This window comes from Cryptomeria japonica, chromosome 11, assembly GCF_030272615.1.
Source record: "Cryptomeria japonica chromosome 11, Sugi_1.0, whole genome shotgun sequence".
NCBI lineage: Eukaryota > Viridiplantae > Streptophyta > Pinopsida > Cupressales > Cupressaceae > Cryptomeria > Cryptomeria japonica.
The window spans coordinates 727405441-727429460 of record NC_081415.1 but is presented as its reverse complement, the minus strand read 5'-3'; the positions used below and the strand labels follow the sequence as shown (position 1 = coordinate 727429460).

The following is a 24020-nucleotide window of genomic DNA, read 5'->3' as shown; positions in this document are numbered from 1 at the left end:
TTTAAGCTTTACAATTTATTTCTGAATACAAAGAGGCAAAGCATTGAGATAGTGTCTTCCACTGCATTAAACCCAAGCAAGTACTTACCATCACTCTAATATATGATGGTCCTCTCCATCATTGGCTTGTGAATTTCAAATGGTAGGATTTTCTACCCAGCACTATACAGTGAACCTGTTGCACGCAGATCGAGGTGCCTAAGACAAAAGTCTATCACCCATTACAAGCTTCTGCTACGAAGGAGAACACGTAGACCATATGAAAATGACAGCGAAAAACATGGGCAAGATCACAAGAATAATGTGTAGAGTGAAGTTGGTCTGTGGGTTCAAAGCACCAAAACCAAGGCAATAAGGACTGCTGTGTTATAGAAGGAAACCCACCATTAGGCAAGAACGCCCAATCCAATGAAACACCATGGCTACTAAAAAAGTTGATTGCAGCACAAACATAGTCAGCCGCAGGGGTAAATCGGCAAACCAATATACAATGGCTATTATTTTGCAATGCGTTGCAAAGATGGAAATATCTAACAATTCCACGAACACATGAAAGGAATCCTGGTACGAGATTCATGGCATTACTAAATAATAGCTGCAGTGATAACGGGATCTGATATTGGCATTGTCTGTTATGTGGGAGATTGAGAGATCAAAGTGGTCGCACTATTAACAGTGTGATCTTTTGGAGCCTGGGATGGTGCCACTGGTCCCAAAACACTGAATGAGTAATGTGGATCAACAGAGGTCTGCAAGACATCCATGGACTGGCCAATGGAGATTCAAGCCTTCAAATTGCCTTTTGATACTCGCAGGAACGGGTGCCTATGAATAGCATTCCTTTTAGCGCTAGTTGGAATATCAATGTTCTAACACCAACTCTCCAACATTATCAATTTCATCACCAGATATTATGTGTGATCAAAATGCCATACCAGAGATCAGGAAGCTGCCATGAGCATTGCCTTGATAATAGAAATATCAAATACAAAAGAAAAAATAAATCCCACAGTATCTTATCTGCTCTGATACCATATTAAAAGGGATATAAATGCAAAAAATATACCACAGAATATTAGTGTCCAATTCTGATGGAATGAATCCTTCTTGTTAATCGATCTGAATGTGTTTGTGATATTCGATCTGTTGATGTTCTTCTGTTCTTTGATGCTGATTATCTGATCTGTGATTGATTGATTGCTGATCTGTTGATATCAATACTTATGTTTCTGAAGATGTGTTTTGGATGATTGATGATGTCCTCCTCTACCATCCTGTCCTTCCCTCTTATACCTTTCTCCCATCGCTGACAGGATGTGTTATTTGTGGTGGATCTTTCCCTTGAAAGGTGGCGTCTCCTCTTAGAACTTAATTGCTTCTCTTTAATTAGTTTGTCATCTTAACAAGCCATTTGGTGCCTAATCCATTATCTGAATGGATCACACTTGCTTCTCTTTTCCTTAACACATGGTGACTAATCTTTGTTTTATCCTTAACATGGTAATACTAATAACACTTAGTCATTTGCTGAACCAAATGCATGCGATGTCCTTCTATCCTTTCGTTAAGTTCATTCAAGTTATTGCAGATGTGTATTCGCTACAGGGAGCATGACAAGCACATACAATCACGTCTAAATATATAAATATGTGAAACTCACATACAGACATTGCTGTGACCCTAAACTCATCATTGAACTGTTGAAAATGGCAAACCTGAACCCATATCTGCAGCTGATTCCATACCTATTCAAGATTTTTTCAATTTGAATTCTGTATTACAAACAAGAGAGATGGTTTCTTGTGAACCACTACTCATGAAATATGGATCAGTGTGGATTGATACCAAATTATGCAGCTGAATCCTGAAAATTTATGCTGCATGATTATAAAGGTTTGGTATAAAAGAGAAAGTAAACATGCAAGGTGTGTATTTAGGGCCTTAGGCTACTAACCTATTGCCAATGTAGGGTGAGTTCCCTGCCTCTGGAATTAGCTTGTTATATTTTGTCAACTTGATTAAATTTCGTATAGTATTATTTATGTATCATATTCCTGTACAAATTTAATTTTTCAGTCTGAAACATTTTGTAGATATGAATTTTGAATTAACTTAGGTCTCACTCATTGTGCGAGAGTGGTATAAAAACTGGTCTCAGAGGCTGCATTTGATTGCATCAATGTGTGGTTTATAACTTTGGTTTATGGATGTTGCTTATGATTTCAATTCAATTATTCTTTTGTATGAACTAACCTTTGCTGATTCAAATATTGTAGGTAAACTCTAATGAATGGCATTTGGATACATCTGTTGCTGCTGCTGGACGTTCTAAGATTTTGCAATTCGCAATGTATTCTCACTTTTCATTCTCTTTTCTTTGTTCTATCAAATGTTTAGATCCATCATTGTCATGGTACAGTATTTCATCGTGAATGATTGGTTGGCTCATTTTTCAAGATTTTTTATGGAAACAGAACCCTAGCCACCAAGAATGAAGCAGCACAAGGAGGCATGGGTAGTACAGAACTATTTTGTTTGAAAACTACAATCAAAGTAGTCACTACTTAAAATATTGTGAACCGATAAACACATTGTAACTAAAAAAGTAACCATTTGCATCTTTCAACTCATTAAGTCAGCCTCATTCAATTATCACGGGAAAGCATTATATTAATTAGGAGAAGATGTTAGTAAACAATCAGCAGGTCCATGGTGTAAAGTGGGCTAACAAAAGATTTACAAGGTCCATAAGGTTAATCAGGACCAACAAGATTAACACTCATAATTAGCTGAGACAAGATAAATAGTCATTGAAGTAGTGACCAAAATGATGGGCATAGAACCTGTGTTAATGTAATGGTAATTGATTGATTAACTAATGAGTTGAAAGCTCATTATAAAGAGAATACAAGCACACTGTTTCTTAACGAAACAATCGGAAACAAAAGACTAAATTAGAAACTATCTAATTTAAACTATAGATTACAATATTGACCATTAAATAAATATAAGCATATATTAATCTAATACCCTCCCCTAATAGTCAATCTATCAACTACATTAAGTTGGCCCCTAAATTTTACAAGCTTGTCCAAGCTTAGAGACTCGGTGAGGATGTTTGCAGTCTGATACTCAGTTGGAACATACTACAACTGAATCGATCCATCGTCTACAAGCTTGTGGATCAAGTGACAATGAAGCTCAACATGTTTGGTTCGTTCGTGGAAGATTGGATTTTTGGCATGTTTCAACACCCCTTGATTGTCACAGTACAAGGGTGAAGGACCTGCTTGAGACATTTGCATGTCAGAAAGCATCCTTTGAAGCCAAATTGCCACACAAGCTGCCTTTACAGTTTCCCAATATTCTGCTTTGGTCGAGGAAAGAGCCATTGCTTGTTGCTTCTTGCTGGTCCATGTGACTGCACCTGTGCCCAAATTGAAAACATGCCTAGAGTTGGACTTGCTGTCATCAACAGAGCCTGCCCAATCCAAGTCTCTAAAACCAATGAGCCTGGGATCTTTGCTTTTGTTATACAGAATGCCATAGTCAGCAGTGCCCTTAACATATCTCAGCACACGCTTTGTTGCAACCCAATGTTCAGCTTTAGGGGCTGTCATGAAGTGAGAGATGTAGCTCACGATATAACTGAGGTTAGGTCTAGTGGTAGTGAGATAGGTGAGGCTGCCCACTAGCTGCTTGAATGTTGATTCATTCACCACAGGTGAATCTGATTTGGCTGAAAGTTTCAACCCTTTCTCCATAGGTATAGATGTAGGTTTGCAATCATTCATCTAGGACTTATCCAACAGATGCCTGACATACTTCGATTGAGATAAAAAGATACTACCATCTGTTTGCCAAACCTCTACACCGAGACAATAATGCAGAAGTCCCAAATTTGTCATGTCAAAGGAGTGGCACAAATTTTGTTTGATTTCTTTAATCAAAAGTGTCGAGGTCCCATTATGATTAGGTCATCAACATAGACAACAGGAAAAAAAATATCATCACCAAACTGTTTGACATACATATTAGAATCAGATGGACTTCTCAAAAAACCATGATCAAGTAGGTACTTATCAATTTTCATGTACCATGCCCAAGGAGCCTGTTTGAGACCATAGAGTGCTTTCACTAGTCTTCATACCTGGTGGTCTTTACCAACAACCTTAAAACCTGAAGGTTGCATCATATAGACTTCTTCCTGCAACTCACCATTGAGGAATGCACTCTTGACGTCCATTTGATGGATTTTCCATCCAACTTGAGCTGAAATAGCAAAGACAAGCTGAATTGTGCTCATTTTGGCTATAGGAGCAAATGTCTCCTCATAGTCGATGCCCTCTTTCTATGAGAACCCTTTGGCCACCCACCGAGCCTTATACTTATCAAGGGTTACATTAGCCTTATAATTGATTTTATACACCCATTTGCAACCAATGCATTTCTTCCTAGGTGCAAGATCGGAGAGGACCCAAGTGTTGTTCTTTAGAAGAATATGGTGTTCAAATTCCATAGCCTGTTACCACTTAGGTATTCCTTTAGCCTCTGAATATGTTTGAGGCTCATAGACACTGTGAATGTTAGCCATGAATGCAAAGTTAATTGTATTCTGTTGCTTGCGCTTGCTTCTAGTTGATCTACCCTCAATAAGCTCATCATCATGTAATATCTCCACAATTTGTTTTCGATTAATTTCCAGTTACAACACAACAAGAACCTGTTAAGGTTAGGAAATCGAAATACAATAATGCTGGACTTGTAACCCTTCCACTTTCTGATCACCAAGAGCCCAATATGGGAAGGTGAGAGCATACGGTGTTGAGGGGATCGTTAGCTTCAAATAACTTCCCCTTCCGCTTATACAACGGGTGATAGAAATATTGAAAAATCACCTGGCGGTATACCAGCCAAGGACAAGCCAAGAAAATGAAATAACAATCACTCAACCGCTTATTCAACGGGAAGATTGGAAATTTCAATCATGAAATAGATCGCTCAACCACTTATGCAGTGGGAGCAGTACATTATTAACTGAAGTTTGAAGTTCGAAAGATAAATAACAATGCAAGGCAGTAAACCAGCCTCTTCCACTTATTCAGTGGGAAATGAAGAGCAATTCTAAATACAACTTGCTGATAGTACTACTATTCAGCATTACAATAATTATCATGTCTGCAACAAGGGTAAATCACTGAACACAGCTGCACATATTGCTCAATCTGCTCCACAAGGTAAAAGGGACTCTCCACACAAGAAAATAACTCCAAACTCAGAAAACTCTAAATCTGATAAACTTCCAGCACGCTGAAAACACACAGACTAGCAACACCAAATCCCACTAAAACACTCACAATTCCCTCAAATCTTAACAAAATGACATGAGACTGAAAGCATATGACTCCTAGGAGGCAGGCGATCAAGCCTAGAACAACAAACCACTGCAAACTGACCCAAATAAATAACGCATGCATCCCAAAGCACTCAGCCACATGGTACAACGACAACCAAGGGGGGCGATTTGCAAAATAAAATCCAAGACACCCAATTAAGCTCTATAAACTAACAAAATGTATCGCCTAAACCAAAAAGAGAGATAGAGGAAATACCCAGAACGAGAAGAACACAATGAGACTTAAGAACAAAAACCTTCTTCAGCACACCACACGAACAACAACCTGGACACTCTAAAGCACTTCCCAAGATTAGAAAACAATACATAAATCTTCAACATTATCTTCAATCCACTCCTCTGAATGAAGAGCAGGCTTTGGCTCGACTAGTTGCTATATTGCAAGCAAGAAATCAAGCAATGGCTAGGAGGTAAGCATTCCCTGAAGCTTCACTTTGCATTTTGACAACACTTCGTTATAAATTTGCTCAAAGATAGTCTCAAATGAAGGCCAAGGCACTTATTTATTACCTTCTTCCAAATCGAACTTCCCTTTCCCTCCAATGTGGGACTAAACAACAACATTCAAATTTCCTTTAATTTGTGTTTCATTTCACTTCATTTCATTTCCTCATCAAATTGCCCAAGGAATAATAATATTTTATTTGGCAACAAATACATTATTCCCTCAAGTGGATGCCAACTTTAGCCAATGCCTAAATAACACTAAGTATAAATCTTTTTGATGATAATTTCCTCCAAAGGCGTCTGACCATAAGTTATAAAATTAAACTACATTTTAGCCCCCCATTATGAAGGTAAAATATTTCACCAAATAGACTTAGGATAAAAATATTATTTCTCCTCTCCAAGTCGTCCAAGTCTAAATAAAATAAATATAAGGCTTAACCATTAAAATATACCTTCATAAAAATATCAATAAAGTGTGTTATGGCGTCCAAGGTAATTTAGTGAATTTTTTCATAAAATTAACTTATTTCTTTCTAAGGCGTCCATCATGCCTTATAAATAATTTACTTATAAAATATTTTTCCTTAACCATGAAGTCACCCAACGTAAGCTCAGACTTGCCAAAATAGCTCCAAAAATGCTAGAAGACCAACTGCTCAAACTGACCTGCCAGAAATAGCCATCTGAACTGATCCGCTAAAACCCTGCTAAAAATAGCACTTACTAAAAATAGCATATTGCTAAAAATAGTGAGTGTGTCCAAATGCATTTTAACCACATTCTGAGCAGTCGTCACAACTTACTAAAAATAGTAAGTCTGGAAAAGTCTTCGGATTCGTTGGCATGTCACACCATCACGAGGTTCTCTGAAAACCCAGAAAAACCCAAAAAAATAAGCTGCACTCGCCCCCACTTACTAAAAATAGTAAGTTCAGAAATGTCCTCAGATTCAGTTGCATGTCACACCATTGCGAAGCTCTCTGAAAACCCAGAAGGAATCCAAAAGCAGAACTGTGAAATTCCGACATGGAAGCCACCAAAAATGCCAAAACATCATTCTAGAAAATAGGAAACCCTAATTCTGCCTTTGACTGACCAACGGGTCTCGGAATTGGCCAACAATCCCCAAAACAAACTAGAGCGGAAAAGGGGACATTACAATCCACCCTTCCCAAAATTGCGTGTTGTGAAGCAATGCCACCACAATTTTGGAAAATTTTGGACTGATCCACACCCAAGAAAGTACAATCCCAGGGTCCTGTTGTGACCTAATCACACATCACCCCATCCCAGATAGGGACCCCCCTAGCTTTTAGGCCCTTTCGGTCGTTTGGTCTTGGTTTTTTGTGGGTGTTTGGTAGTAGTCTCTTCAATCTCTCCGCGTTGCAGGTGTTCGGGGGTCAGTTAGTTTTAGTTTGCTTCTCTGTCGAGTGAGTTCTGTGAAGTCTAAGGCCTGTTTTGTCCTTTTTCTAGGGTTTTGCCTTTTGTCCTAGATTTTAGGGGTTTTGGTAAAACTAAGCATACGACTGGAGTCGGGACCCTTCAGGGGACCTCCCAACAAAATTTGAGCCCAAACGGAACAACTTTCTATTTTTAGAAAGTCCCTATTTTTTAGGGATTTTTTCGAGTCTCGAAATTTCGCCATTTTGCCAAAAATAAAACTTTCTATTTTTAGTAATTTCTATTTTTATTAAGTTTCCATTTATAGTAAGTCACTATTGCACCCTGTTCGGGGATCTAATGCTGACACTTGGAAAGTTTCTATTTTTGGAAAGTTATCACAAGCAGGGTCAGTTAGCCAAGGTGACAAGGATCAGGCATTCACAAACATTTCTAATTCCGGAAAGTCAGATAGCAGACAAAGGTAGCTAGAAATGGGTCAAGTGCTGGAAATCCATGCCTAAAATGGAAAGCTGAGGAAAACACTCCAAAAGCACAGGAGGTCAAAATATTCTAAGTCTGGAAGCCATTCACAAGTGGGAAAATTCCATGTGTCCATGGACATGGCCAAAATGCTCCTAGGTCTAGGCTAGGGCGTTGAATTGATAAAACCATTCACAAGTGCAAAATTCCATGTGTCCATGGACATGGCCAAAATGCACCCAGGTCTGGGTTGGGGCGCTGAATTGATAAAGCCATTCACAAGTGCAAAATTCCACCAGTCCATGGATAGGGCTAAAATGCGCCCAAGTCTGGGTTGGGGTGCCAAAATAAAAAATGCATTCACAAGAGGAAAATTCCATGTATCCATGGACATGTCTAAAATGCGCCCAAGTCTGGGCTGGGGCGCCAAAATAAAAAATGCATTCACAAGAGGAAAATTCCATGTATCCATGGACGTGTCTAAAATGCGCCCAAGTCTGGGCTGGGGCGCCAAAATAAAAAATGCATTCACAGGAGGAAAATTCCATGTATCCATGGACATGTTGTGCCCAAGTTTGGGTTGGGGCGCCAAAATAAAAAATGCATTCACAGGAGAAAAATTCCATGTATCCATGAACAAGGCTAAAATGCGCCCATGAAAATTTCGCCTAAGACATGGAATCCAAGAAGCTAGGGAAGAGTAAAAAAAAAAGCAAATTTCCCCTTGGGCGAATTTTCGAATATGCTATTTTTAGACATCAAATCCCGACCAAATATGGAAATTTTTATAGATTCAGAATCGGGATGAAATTCTCCATCCAATGAGCCTGACTCCTAAATTTTCGAAAGATACCTAAAAAATAGGGATGTTGAAAAAGACATGAAAATTCCTTCGAAAGCAGGAGATGACAAGTTGGAGTAGACTCGAGCAAATCCTGGGAAAGATCCTTCAAAATTGGAAAGAATGAAATCAACGAGTTGGCAAAAAGAATCTTCCAAGTATGATGCATGACTTGGAGCATTTAGGGAAAATTCTAAATTTGAACTCACACGCATGGGAAACTGCCTTTGCATGGCGTAGTAATTGAGGAAAGTATGACGCATCATGAATGCAGTTACTAATTAATGCCTCGTATGAATTCTATATAAGTTGAGAATGGCATTTCATTTCTCACGTGCAAGATTCAAGAAAGAAGAAGTGCAGTAAAGAATATTCATACTTAGTCTCTATTTTCATCATTTCGAAGTACTCCCAAGATGGCAAAACCTAGCAAGGCAGCTACTATCTCCAGGCAGGCGTTGATCAAAGCGGAGATGAAGGGTTTTCTTCCCCATTCTCGGTTGAATTCAAGATGGGAAGAAATCAGCGATACTAACCTTGGCACGTTCAACTGGGCTGCATTCAAGATACAAATGTTTGGAATAGCAGGGCACAATCCATCCCCGACAGCTGTCAAAATTGTGAGAAGTGGAATAGTTGCAGCAGCTGGCTTTCCTCCCGCTATTCAATGCCTAGATCTGGTCTTGGAATGTGCAGCACGTTACAATCTGGAGCGGAAAACAATCTCAACGCCAGATGGCAAGTTATTGGCAACATTGACTCCAGAGTCAATTGGTGAAGCCTTCAGAATCCCTTCACATTATTCCATGACGTACAGGACCAGCAACGAAGCTCAAGCAGTATATGAAGCAGGGCCCGCCAGGTGTGCTGATTTGATCAACAAGCAGTGGTTGTTGAAGCCTAGAGTGCATGCTTCCAAGATGCCCAAAACTCTCACAATCTTCGAGTTCAAGCAGGAATATGTGGACATGATAAAGATGTTGAGCAGAGTAATGGGATGCCCACACTCTGTGAACTTCGAGCCTTGGATGTTCTTCTACATAGGCGAGATCATGAATTCAAATACACTGATCGACTAGGCTAGATTGATCAGTCACTACTTGCATGAACAATTGAAGAACCTGAAAGAGAAAAGGTCTCAGTACTTTTTTATGAGCTCCTACCTATTCTATATGCTTGCACGAAGGGGAGGATTCGATGGGCTGCCAGCAAGAGGAATCATGGGCTGTGGACCAGCTCAGTTAAAAGTGCATGAGTGTTACCCTCAGCTACATCTCTCCAATGTTATCTCTTACAGGTTGGCGAATGACACCTTCACCATGTACCTGACACGACTTATGCAAAATAAGTTACACATGAGGTTGTCTCCACAAGCAAGTGCCTTGGTCTAGAAGTATGGCGCCGCTTTCCTGCAGTTCCCCAAGTTCACCTACATCAGGACGTAGGGCTTCTCCTTCCAGTCCTACAAATTGCTCAGATATCCATCAGACAAGCTTATATTGCTTGAGCTCATGAGGTAGTTGACTGCCTATGATCAGCTGCAGAAGAAGAAGAAGAAGCAATCTATTGAATTTCCAATTGTCTTGGGGGATTTCATGGAGATATGCCCAAGCTTGGAGGCCGCTGAAAGTGCAGCAAGCGAATTGGCATTCTATCGCCTACCATTTTACACATCCAGGGCCCAATATGATCCTTACAGCCAGATTAGGAAGGTTGCCGGTGTCAAATTCATACACAGATTTCACTTGGAGGATTACTGGGCAAGTGCCGAGGATGACCTTGAGGTCCGGAGAAGAATGCACTCCAGACTGCCCCTTGACACCATTAGAATAAGTGAGATTCATCAGGTACTAGATCAGGTGAAGGAAGACTCGGATTTGATGCAACCCGAATTCGAGAGGATAAAGGATAACCTATCCTATTGCCAGATTGGTTGGAGCCCGAGGTAGATGATTTGAACATTTCAGCTAGACCAGTGCTAAAATTCACTAAGCACTGGATTGACCGACAGACAAGAAAGTTGGTGGAAAACCATGTCCATCTGACATACCAGCTGATGGGAAATCTGGATTCCCACAGTGAGGCAACTGAAGGCTCTTCACAGGGTCAGGCAGGAAGAGAGGCCCAGATGGACAAAGAAAAAAATGCCCCAAAGAGGCCAAGGGTAACAAAGATGAAGGATATCCAACAGGAAATCCCGCACGAGGATCAATAGGAAACCCAGCAAGAGGAACCTCCACAAAAGAGAACGAGGACAGGAAGGGAGCATTCACTAGTTAGCTCCTCGAGCGTATGAGAGGTAGAGATGTTCCCACATCCCACAGGCCCACTTCCAGGGAACGTTCCAACACCTGATATACTCAGCATCAATGCTTCGTAGGGCCGTCATCAGCCAAGAAGCCAGAGGCAAGAAAATTCCCCGCACCAGGAAGAAGTTCGCCAGTATAGTTTCGTGGAGACTATCCTTGGTGAAATGGAAGAGGAATCTCAAGAATGGGAGCATGTAGAAGATAACAACCATTCCATCCCCGCACCAGATTGGTTGGTAGGCAGATTGGGAAATGAAGCAGAAGGAGGGACCAATCTTGCTCAAGAATTAGAAGAATTATTGAAGAGGATGGATCAACCACTGGAAAGAAAGGCCCCTCGGAAGTTTTCCAAGGTAGTCAGAGAAGAATCTGGAGCCCGGACCTTGCACATTGCTGAACCTGTAGTGGATAAGGATAGGAGTGAGATTAGACAGGAAGATTACGTCATCAGACAGGTGGATCTTGGCCATGCTTCCACCGGTCAAGTAATGGGAGATTTCGACAATTACTCCTTTGCCATGAAGGAGAAATTGTTGAAGTCAAAGGCAAAATGTAAGTGGCTGAGGGAGGAAAACATATTTCTATGCGAATACGTTAGGAGTTTCAAAAAACCCCTCAGGGAAGCGGGTCCTTCTTCCACTCCTCCTCCCTTCCTTCCCAAGGAAGTAGTTGATGATGCAGAACTTATTAGAGCACTGGCATAGAATCCCCGGGAATGGGTAGAAGATGTTTATGCCGAGGCAGGAAAATTTGTAGAAGATCTAGCTCAGCTCCATTCGAGGTTCGTGGCTCTCTTGAGTAGATTGGAACGGCGAAAGGACTATGGGAAGATGTTGATGTCTACCAAGACTTAACCATTTTTCGACTTAGGGCTCTGACGAGACTCCAAGGCAAACACTAGTGGACGGGAAAGTGATCCAAGAGAATGAAGCCTATGACTTTCCCCGATGGTTCTACGCCATCTGTTCAGGAAAGAACACCCTTGATAAATTCAACATTGATTTTGTCACCCTAAAGGAGTCTATCAAAGGGATATAGGAAGAAATCCTCAGTGCCATGGAAGCTTTATTTTCAAGGAAACTTAGCGACGGAGTAATAACGGTGAACTCCTTGAAATCCCAGTTGCATGATTTCTTCTTTGTCGGTTCGTTTCCTAAGGAACACTTTGCAAATGTTTCTTCATTCTCTGGTATGATGAAGAAAACATAGGAAGCCATGGCAGATTGGGAAAGTTTCTTTTCCAAAAGCGAAGAGGAGATTGCCTTGATGGAATTCAATATCGAGAATGTGCCAAGTGTCTCCATCGGAGAACTAGAGGCGGTCGTCGGTAGGTTCATTGCATACACCATTAATGAACGAGATAATGGTCGTCCATTTTTGGACGAAAGTCTTTTGACTGAATAGTGATGGCGTATTTATGGCTGAAGGAACATTGACTAGGCATGGGACCGGTCAACGCATGCCACCACAGGATAGAGAATCTTCTTGCGTGTCGTCCTCTCATTATGGTTTTATGACGGATTCTTCTTGCATGTCGCCGTTGCTTGGAGAGTGATAGGCATTTATGACGACGTCAGTTATATTCTGGGCATGATCATCATCATGGGGCGCACTTAATGTGCTAATGGGCGCTATTTTAGGCTCTTTTAAATTTATTGTAAATGGGCGTAATGGGTTATTTAATGCAGATTCCCACCTTGTTGCACCTTGAGTGGGGAATCTTTAGGGCAAACCCTAATTAGGGGTTTGCATGCAATCATGGCTTGAGGCCTATATAAGGGGGTGACCCCCCTCATTTGTAAGGAGGAGAGACTATCGTCAGAGATTGTTGCTAAGAGTTTTTGAAGCAAACACTTAATACATTGTTCAATTGTTGGTGTGTTCTGTGTTGTTTTGAAGCTCGCGTGGTCTCATTCTCTTCATAGATTAGATTTGCTTTCATGCTGTTAGATGAACTGGATTTGATAGGATTGCTTGTTGCAAAATTTGTGCTCATACTTTTGGTATGCAGCTGATTGTTGCATACCGTGCAAAGTTAGTCCGAGCCTCCGTTTTATGTGTAAGTTTAACTTCTATTCAGGAGAAGTTGTTTGATTTGATGGTTTCTCTTGATGATTTGAAAATCCTTAAACACACCCCCTGAAGATTGCACCGCCTTCGTGTAGTTGTGCGTTGCTGGCAAAGCGAAGCATGGTTGGATTTTGCGCAAGTTATCCCGTCTCCTTGTTCGTAGGATTAGATTACTTTTAGTCTAGTTTTCTTTGCCCTATTCCTATTTACTTTCCACATAATTTCAAAATCCAAAAGATCCAAAACTAGAGCTTTTATTGCAGATCATCCGTACAAAAAAAAATCCTTGAGCTCGCATAAGTTTCTTCAACATACGTAAGGCCCCTTGGGTTATCAGCAAACCCATCAAACAACTGAGTCATACCACGCATTGAAGGAACCTTGGGAATTAGCCGTTTGAACTTTAAGTGATCCTAGCATATGGACTAATCTTGATCAAGAGAGGATAAGGTGACTGTTGGTGACTTTATTCTGTGTTTGACGCAGTCATAAAAAACACGTGAACAGGTCCCATGTCCATCTCAGTAACAACCCACCATGTTGATGCTGCGCCACTCTGATCGCATCAGTGAAAACGTCACGCCAAAACTGCGTTATCCTCCTTTGTGACTCCAAAATGTTACCATCCATGATACTCAAACTGAAAAATGTTGAAGGATTGAAATCAATATCATGCAGCATCTCATGCCCATAAAGCTCTGAATAATCAATATCAACAATGCCACTATCTATCACAAGCCTGGGCAATTGGAAATAAAGTCTACTCAACTCACAATCAAACTCCACAACATACCTCCCCAAGGTGTCAAGCAGAGCCATGACTGTAAATGTGACTTCTCCAAATCTTCTTGCAAGGAGGAAAACAATCCTTTGCAGGAGCTCAACAAACTCATTCTCATAACTCCACATGAATCTACAAGGCCTCAATTGAATCATTCTGATGCAACCATGGAGACTTATAGTTCCCACTCCAAGCACCTCAAAATGATGAACCATAGAAAGCAAAGGTTTGCTGTCCCAATCATAAGTAGAAGAGAGGGCATAAGAATAACCACTAGTTAGAGCTTGAACACTTCTCATAAACAGATATTGATTTCCCCAACTCGCCATACCTCTCATTTGAGACCATAAGCCCGTCCTGCTAGGAGACTGCGAAGTCTGAAAAAGAGTAAACCAGCAGCCCACCAAGTCTGAAATGATTGACTTGAGATCTGATTTTAGGAAAATCAGCATCCAAGAAGATGAACAGCTGCTGCAACACAGGAAATCGTCATCCAAAACAACACATCTGCTCATGTCCAAGGCTGGAAATTTCCTCTCCAGTGACTCCAACTCCACATAGAACCATCCTTTGCTTAGAATATCTTCCCAATCCACTAGTTGATGAGCAAAAGGAACCATCCAATGACTAGTAAAGAAGGGAACAACACCATCAAGACTGAAAATTTGTTCCTTATCCCTCCAAAGATCCTTCTTTCCACATGTAATAAGCTCCATTAAACCATGTTGACGATCTCGAGCTTGGATACCCAACCGAAAGTGATTTTCATCACACTGAAAGGAAAACTCAACACATCCCCAAGTGCTAGTAAGGACCAAGTGCATACTTAAAAAATTGATGTCTCCTCTAGTGAACCCTTGAAGCCTAACCATGAAAGCTTCAACAACATTGGAGTATGGAACAAATACTGTCCTCAAATCCAACTCCCAAAATGGACTAGTATGAGCCTTATTATTATTCAACCCAAGAAATAGGTTATTAAGCATGCAATCACCACGTTCTGGTCCTTCTATCTCCCTTACGTCATGAGTAACAAGACTGAAATCTTCACTCCTTGCTGCTGCAATGAAACCATAGACGGCTACTAAACAGTGTTTATACAACACCTTGATGCCAAAGATGTTGAAATCATCTTGATACAATACTTCCCAAGTGGAGTTTTCATCCTCAACCCCACTTATGCATTTAGTATCAAGCAGCCTCATAAGATTACTATTCACAAAACGTGGCACATCCTCATGGTTTGACATCACATCATCCATACATTGGAAACCATACTTAGTCTCATGTTCAATCACTTCACGATATGTTTTATCATCCATCACGAAGAGAGGGTTTTCATAACTTTTCTCGATACCCACTTCAAAGAGAGGGTTATCAAGAATTTGGAAGCCATCCCTTTCCTCTTGCTCACTTCCATCTTGCTGATCCGAGTCTGCACATGCAACTTTAGTTTTTCTTGTGAAGCTCTCAAGATCAAACTCTTCTCGAAGGCTATCAAGCTCACCAATTACTTGCTTGATTTCTTCAACTCTTTGTGCATTCTCTAGCTCCCTGGAAAGTATGAAATCAACAAACTGATCTTCTACCTCCATTAGAGCCAATTGAGTATTTTCTAACATGTCCTTTGTTGACTCAAGCTCAAGAGTAAGCTCTTCAACTTTCCTCCCTTTTCCTTGGAAAGCACTAAGGATCTTCTTTGTAGATTTCATGGCATAATCACAATCTGTGATCAGTTGTATGCACTTTGATTTCAATGTCTCCAAAGAGTCTCTGATTAGTTGCAAATCAGGGCGAGCAACTTCATCCTTAACTTCTTTCCGTCTTTCTTCAATTTGAGCCTTCCAATAGAGTTCTTCTATTAAACTATGTGTATGGTCAAACTTAGATAGAACTCGTACTTCATTCTCAAGGGACCTCATGAATTTATCCTTCCACTCATGAACATGCAAAGGTGGCGTACTAATCATTGGCTGTAACTGAAACTCATAACTTTGTTTCTTGTCTTCGCTGCCCTCAAAGCTACTCCGAGACTCCTTTTCTTCACCACCCACTAGCTGCAATTTCTCAATATCATGAAGAGGATCAGATTCTACTAAATCTTCAAGTTTTTGCTTACCACCAACTTCATGAATGGGTAAATCAGATTTGTGTTTTAGAACCTCTTTAAACTTCCATCATCAAGAACCATATGGTCCTCTAGCTCTACAACACAATCGAGAACAACAAACCACTGCAAACTGACCCAAATAAATAACGCATGCATCCCAAAGCACTCAGCCACATGGTACAACGACAACCAACTAAGGGGGGCGATTTGCAAAATAAAATCCAAGACACCAAATTAAGTTCTATAAACTCACAAAATGTATCGCCTAAACAAAAAAGAGAGATAGAGCAAATACCCAGAACGAGAAGAAGAACACAATGAGACTTAAGAACAAAAACCTTCTTCAGCACACCACATGAACAACAACCTGGACACTATAAAGCACTTCCCAAGATTAGAAAACAATACATAAATCTTCAACATTATCTTCAATCCACTCCTTTGAATGAAGAGCAGGCTTTGGCTCGACTAGTTGCTATATTGCAAGCAAGAAATCAAGCAATGGCTAGGAGGTAAGCATTCCCTGAAGCTTCACTTTGCATTTTGACAACACTTCGTTATAAATTTGCTCAAAGATAGTCTCAAATGAAGGCCAAGGCACTTATTTATTACCTTCTTCCAAATTGAACTTCCCTTTCCCTCCAATGTGGGACTAAACAACAACATTCAAATTTCCTTTAATTTGTGTTTCATTTCACTTCATTTCATTTCCTCATCAAATTGCCCAAGGAATAATAATATTTTATTTGGCAACAAATACATTATTCCCTCAAGTGGATGCCAACTTTAGCCAATGCCTAAATAACACTAAGTATAAATCTTTTTGATGATAATTTCCTCCAAAGGCGTCCGACCATAAGTTATAAAATTAAACTACATTTTAGCCCCCCATTATGAAGGTAAAATATTTCACCAAATAGACTTAGGATAAAAATATTATTTCTCCTCTCCAAGTCGTCCAAGTCTAAATAAAATAAATATAAGGCTTAAACATTAAAATATACCTTCATAAAAATATCAATAAAGTGTGTTATGGCGTCCAAGGTAATTTAGTGAATTTTTTCATAAAATTAACTTATTTCTTTCTAAGGCATCCATCATGCCTTATAAATAATTTACTTATAAAATATTTTTCCTTAACCATGAAGTCACCCAATGTAAGCTCAGACTTGCCAAAATAGCTCCAAAAATGCTGGAAGACCAACTGCTCAAACTGACCTGCCAGAAATAGCCATCTGAACTGATCCGCTAAAACCTTGCTAAAAATAGAACTTACTAAAAATAGCATATTGCTAAAAATAGTGAGTGTGTCCAAATGCATTTTAACCACATTCTGAGCAGTCGTCACAACTTACTAAAAATAGTAAGTCTGGAAAAGTCTTCGGATTCGTTGGCATGTCACACCATCACGAGTTTCTCTGAAAACCCAAAAAAACCCAGAAAAATAAGCTGCACTTGCCCCCACTTACTAAAAATAGTAAGTTCAGAAATGTCCTCAGATTCAGTTGCATGTCACACCATTGCGAAGCTCTCTGAAAACCCTGAAGGAATCCAAAATCAGAACTGTGAAATTTCGACATGCAAGCCATCAAAAATGCCAAAACATCGTCCTAGAAAATAGGAAACCCTAATTATGCACTCGGAATTGTCCAACAGTCCCCAAAACAAACTAGAGCGGAAATGGGGACATTACACATCATGAAGATCACCAATGGTCTTGGCTCACCACTTATGCCAGAGTAGAATTACTAACATCCAATTCAGGAGGATCAATATCACCTGGGGTACCTGGAACAAATTCATCTAGATGTTGATCCAGATTCTCTCGAGGGAAGTTGGGTGGTGAAATATCATGCCTGGGAGACTCCACAACGTCAGAGTCAGAGTCATCTGAATCCCTTGCATCAGATGGACCTAAGGGAAGATGAACACCCGAACCTTAGCCTTTAGAGGCTGATCCCCAAGGCTCAAAACAGGAGAAGAGAGCGGAAAGGGCCCTCGTTCTTCATCAAATACAACATCAAGACTGAATATGAGACGATTGGTGTTTACATCAACCGGTCGATAAGCTTTGTGGTTATCACTGTAGCTTGTGAACATGAGTTTCTGGCTCTTGGAATCTAATTTTGTGCACTTGGCATCTGGAATCTAAACATATGCAGTGGAGCCAAAGACTTTCAGCTGGTTGATTTTAGGCTTTCATCTAGACCATGCTTCTTCAGGGGTCATCTTCTTAATGGCCTGTGTAGGAGACCGGTTCATAAGGTAGATTGCAATGTAAACTACTTCAGCCCAAAATTTCTTTGGAACATTTCTGGGCTCCAACATAGATCGAGCCATCTTAGTGATTGTGCGGTTTTTTCGCTCAACAACACCCTTTTGCTAAGGGGTGTAAGTTGTGGTAAGTTGACGCTTAATCCCATGTGTTGCACAAAAGTTCGAGAAATTAGAAGAACGAAATTCCCCCCCCATTGTTTGACCTAGGAGTGACTATCTGACAGCCTAACTCTTTTTTCACTAAGGCCTTAAACTTTTGAAACATGCTAAACACCTCTGATTTGTTTTTAAGAAAGTACACCCACATTCTTGTACTAAAATCATCAACGAATAATAGAAAATACCTAGATCCAGTGATTGAAAGAGTGTTCATTGGTCCACAGACATCAGCATGAACCAACTGCAATACCTTGTAGGCTCTCCAAGCATCACCATCTGAAAACGGAGTCCAATGTTGCATTCTAGCCTGACAAGCGCCGCAAACTCTATGGTTCAGAGTTTGAATCTCAAGTAAGCGAACAACCAGACCCTCCTGAACAAGATGAGAGCGATAGTGCACATTCAAGTGCCCACATCGCTTCTGCCAAAGATTGCTGATGGAAATATTTTTGGCTCCCATAACGTACTCTTGAGAATCACCAATGTCAACAAGTCTATAGAGACCATGATCCTCAAGACCCACAACAATCATAGTGAGAGTCTCCTTGTCAACAATACTACATATGTGCGAACTAAATACAATATCCAACATAGGAGAATGTCGTATAATCTAACTGATGGACAACAGATTCAACTTTATGCCAGGTACAAAGTATGCATTAAGAGATATTAAATTTCTCCTTCCAAATTGAATCTGCATGTTGCCCTTGCCAACAACAGTATATTCTTCGCCTTCTCCAAAGATTACTGAATCAGTGAAAGGCTTGTACTCTGTTAACCAATCCCGACGATGTGTGAAATGCCGAGAGACACTAGAGTCGATGTACCAGGTAGATGATTTCACATGATCAGATGGGCGTTTGGCCATGAATGCATAGAAGGTAGACTCCTATTTAGAATGCGTAGCAGTGTGGACCTTCTGCTAAAACCCTCCCTGTTTGGATTGCTCAGATGCTAGTCGTTTCTTGCAATCCTTCATGTGGCCATACTTATGACAATAGTTACATTGAATGTTCATCTTAGGACTCTCCGGAGGTTTGGTCAGACTTTTCTGCTGAAAGGACTTGCCTTTTCCCTTGTCCTTATCAAAGGCTTTTGTTGTGAAAGCCTGCTTCGAAGAGGAAGTACTGGTGCTGGTCATGAATTGCTGCTTCCAGTTATCTTGTTGTAGAGGTTAGGAAACTTGAGATTAACACTGGTGGATGTGATATGGAGCGTTTCAATGATATGCTTATAGGCCCAAGGTAGACTTTTCAAAGTGATGACCACCATATCTTCTTCCTCCATTTTTCAACCAATTGCCTCCAATTGGTCACGAATATCTTTGATTTTTGTCAAATGCTCTTGGAGAGACATCTTTCTCATCTATCATGATCGAAAAGAGCATGTTCTTGAGAAAGAATGCTTTGCTCTTGTCTGACGTTTCATGGAGATCCTTCAAGTGGGTCCAGATCTTTGCAACTGTCTTCTCGGAAGGGACTTGTGGCAGCTGATCGTTAGTGATAGATAGTTTAGGGAGCATGACAACTTCACGGTTGCGCTCATCGCACTTGTCTTGATCTTTACCGGCTGTGGTAGGATGAGGTGTAGTACCCAACACAACTTTGTCTAGGCACCGATACTTGAAGATGGTGAGCATCCGTTGTTTCCAGGTGTTGTAGTTGCGGTCATTGAACTTTTGACTGCTCTCCAACATAATGTTGGTCAAAGACGCCATCACAAATACAGAGGTCAAACTAGGTCAACCTTGTGAAGGCATAGAAAACGAGGTAGAAGAATCAGATCAAAGAAATAGCCGACATGGATTGCAAGATACAAACGCAAAAGTTGGCATGAATCCCAATGCTGGTATAGATTCCACGTAGACCCTTCACGAACAGGTGTCTGTAGAAGCCCTTTCACAAACAGAAAACACGGAGAAAAAAACACGCAAAATCAGAGAAATCAGATGAGATAACACAGAGAACGACGCAAAAGTTTTGTGGCTTTGTATGCAATCTCCTTATTCGATTCATAAAATCTTGTGTGTGTTTAATTCAATTGAATGTTTGTGTTGTAGTCCCTTTTTCAGTTTTTACTTTCAGCTGAGGGGAGTGAGCATTAGCTAATTGTTTAGGTTTTCCATATTAGACCCAAGAAGACCAAACAATCTCGTCTCATGCAGAAGTATTGAATAGCCTTGTCCCTTAGCATACTCAGAGAAATCTCTATAGTTTTAGTTTTATTTTAGTGTTATAGGAATGTTTCCCCTATGAATTTAAAAAGAGGTACATCCCTGCATGCTGTTCAGTTTTTGTGATGTCCGCTTCTTTGACCTAATAATGATAAGCAATAAAAACACTTATGAGATCAAGGGTGGCAGCCTTGAAATGCCTTCAAGTAGTTAGTAGTTAGGAAATAGTATTTAAGAAGTACAAGTAGGTAGCCTTACATATTGTATCAATAAAGAATGAAGCGTGAAGACCTAATGGAGGAAAATCGTCTTATTCATAAATCTTCATGATGCTCCTATCCAGCATCAAGTAGCACACCAAAGGATGCAATATTGAGATGGGTCAAGATGGATCAAGATCAACTGACATGATCAAGGGTGGTAGATATCAATTATCTTCATCAGCATACCACCAAATTATGATCTAGACATGGAGCTCACATGATATCAAGATGACATCCTTTATCGATCATCATTAAGACAACATGAAGTATGGTTCCTAATGAAGATATGGATGCCACATCATAGCCTCTATCCATTGATCATATATGAAGACAAATCCTTATCATGCAAAGATGAGATAATGAATTTAGAAAGCAACATGATTAGACAAACAGCATGATCCTCCAACAATTATTATCGCTGAGGAGAGGGTCGAAACCAAATCAATCTGCAATAAATTGTTATATTAACCATGAAATATCAGTTAGCAAGAATGTCGAGATTATCACCATATGTATCGCTCAAATGATCATTACAAGAGGTATCGATTAAGAAGATTGATCGTACGTGTACATGTGCGCACATGTGTACATGTACGTACACGTGTATATATATATGTACACATAAGCTTTCTGTCAGCAAATAGATTATCACATTCTCAGCGATCAGCATGATATTATCTCTACCGTGGCCTAAGAAAGATTAATTAATTAATGAGAAGTAAAGTAAACAGACTAATCAATAGCGATTATACATGACTTTGTAAAGGCAGCGATTAATCATTATAGACCAATTGTATAAGTCATGAAGAGGACCGATTAAGAAAGGGACATGTCTATTCCAACCAATGGATGCAACTATCTAATAACAATAAGATATATAATGAGAATCGATCCCATTCTCAAGGGCATCATCGGATTTTGTGTTTGTTTATTATTTGTATCTGCTAAATCAAGCATTTGCCTTTGGCATCAAACAGGCTGCATAGTTCGAAGGATAAATCAGAAATAGCACCACAAACATTGCATATTTCCCAAGTCATAATCAGAAACAGCAATCATCCTTCATCGCTATAAGTGATAGGAGAAGGTTATATCAGCACATTGTTATTGCCATATCAGACACAACACTTTATAGTATTATTGCTATTATCCAAAGTAGCCGGAAACTCCTTTGTCTCTCCCTAGGCACGCGTATCCCTGTATCCGTTCCCATATCCAAAATGGATACATATCCGATACAACCTGGATACATGTCGAATACTGTACCCACGCGTGCCCAAAAATTCTCAATTTCCAACCATGCTAGATACTATGTAATTTGATTTTTTAAAACTTTGATGTAAATCTTCCTAAATTTAATTTTAAAAAACTTCATTCATGCATTTTGAAAAAAAAATTTGGTATAAACAAAACCTAGACTAAATGAGAAAGACAAATGAAATGTTTTTCTATTTCAGTGACCCATTTTTTTGGTTAATTTCCAATGCAACTCTACTATTTTTGCATATTGTAAAATGTTAAATCAATTTATCATTATTTATGTAGCAATTATGTGTCTATATTGCTTTTGAAGTAATGAAAATCTCCTCGAATAACTTATTAAATTGTGTTAAATATATGTGTATGTGTTTTTTATGAATGACGTATCCAGCTGTATCCATATTGGGGGTCTTAAAAAATGGCTGTATCCGTATATGATACCGTATCTGTATTTGTATCCGTATCCGTGTCCATGCAACTTTGCTATTATCAAGAAGGAGCCTCGTAGCATATATCTCACATTGACACATCAGGAAGAGCAGAGATCTTTCTACACTTCTGCAGATTGGAACATCCAGACCTTGCACAATTCCCTTAAGTCATCGGATATAGCAGTGATCTACCATCCAATCCACATATTATTATTTGCAGAATATAGATATTACTTATATTATCATTTACTTCAGAATTGATGCATTATCATTCTATTAAGTATTTGTTATCAGCATTATCAATATTCATAAGAATTTAGAGTTTTTTGTAAGAAGTCTCTTGCAATTGATTTACAAGTTAATTGTTCCCTTCTTCCCAAGTACTAACATAAGGGGACATTACAGTTTTGTATTTTCCTGGAAGGGACAAAGTAAATTGCTAACATACCCTTAAGGAACAACTTCATGATCATCACGTTGAACTTTTGGTTATCGAAAGTTAATTTTTCTCAATCCGTTTGCTGTGCCTTTGCAATGTAGCCTATTAACAATGTCTAAAACCCTTACATAGGTCTCTAGTGTTGCTGAGCTTTTTTCTAGGCCCAAACATAGTTCTGCTTTCTCAACCATTTCTTCCCTAGTTCTCACTGTCACTGTTTTTATTTAAAATGAAATTACATCTAATATTTTCCATCACAGCCCCGTTAAGGAGAATTAATCTCTCCTCACATTCCTAACTACAAATAAGAGCTTTGAACACCAAACTACTTCAATTCTGAGAATTCAGATTCTGCTAAACCGCATAAGCTATTGGAGAAATGAGCCACACATGAAACGTAATAAGGAGTCTACAAAAAGCCCTAGTCACAAAGAGGGCTGGTAGCTCAGTAGTATAGCACCCTAACATATACATGGGAAGTCCTAAGTTCTATTCCTAGCTGGTCCATGGAAAATAATGTGGTGTTAGAGCCTCACTAAGAGCCTGGAGCAGCAAAGTGTGGCTTAAGGAGCTGAATAAATGAGTCAACCTGAACTATAATAAGGAGCTTACAAAAGAACCCTACTCACAAAGAGGGCTGACAGCTCAGTGGTCGAGCACCCTGACATGTACATGGGGCGTCTCAGGTTCAAGTTGTATCTGGTCCATGGAAAATAACATAATGATTCCATTGCTAAGGAGTCTTTATTTACATTGCCTTGGTGAATATCAATGTTTATTTGAGTGGGTTGCTCAAAGCCATTGGGATCCAAATAACTCTTCAGAATCAAACCACCTATTAATTTTGTTTGATTCTGAGTGATTTACAAACCTTGAAGGGCAACCATAATGTCATTTCTGATTGCCTTTCCAAACAAGAGGAAGAATTGGGTTATGGAGACACTTGTATCGAATATGCTGAATAGAACTGAAGCTATCAATAATTTGTTAATGCTGATTGTCTTCAGCAAAAATAAAGTGCCAATTCTCAATGGTTCAAAGACTATGAAGTCCCTTGCAAATGTTATATTGCCAAGCAGCTGAACCACAAGGAACTAATCAAGTGGACAACTGGAATGCTTGTGTTGATACTCTGGCAGATAGTGGTGCTGGCTGGACTTGAAACATGAGGAAACTTC

The 24020-nt window shown here is 39.7% G+C and overlaps 1 protein-coding gene across 3 annotated transcripts in view; it reads left to right on the top strand.

Annotated features, from left to right (window-relative positions):
- LOC131050824 (uncharacterized) overlaps nucleotides 1–24020 on the top strand; it is a 130155-nt gene that overhangs the window by 47233 nt on the left and 58902 nt on the right. For all 3 annotated transcript variants that reach the window (XM_057985112.2, XM_057985111.2, XM_059214024.1), the window contains exon 5: nucleotides 2277–2350. In XM_057985112.2, coding sequence (XP_057841095.2) covers nucleotides 2277–2350 — 74 coding nt within the window. The remainder of the gene's footprint in view (nucleotides 1–2276; nucleotides 2351–24020) is intronic.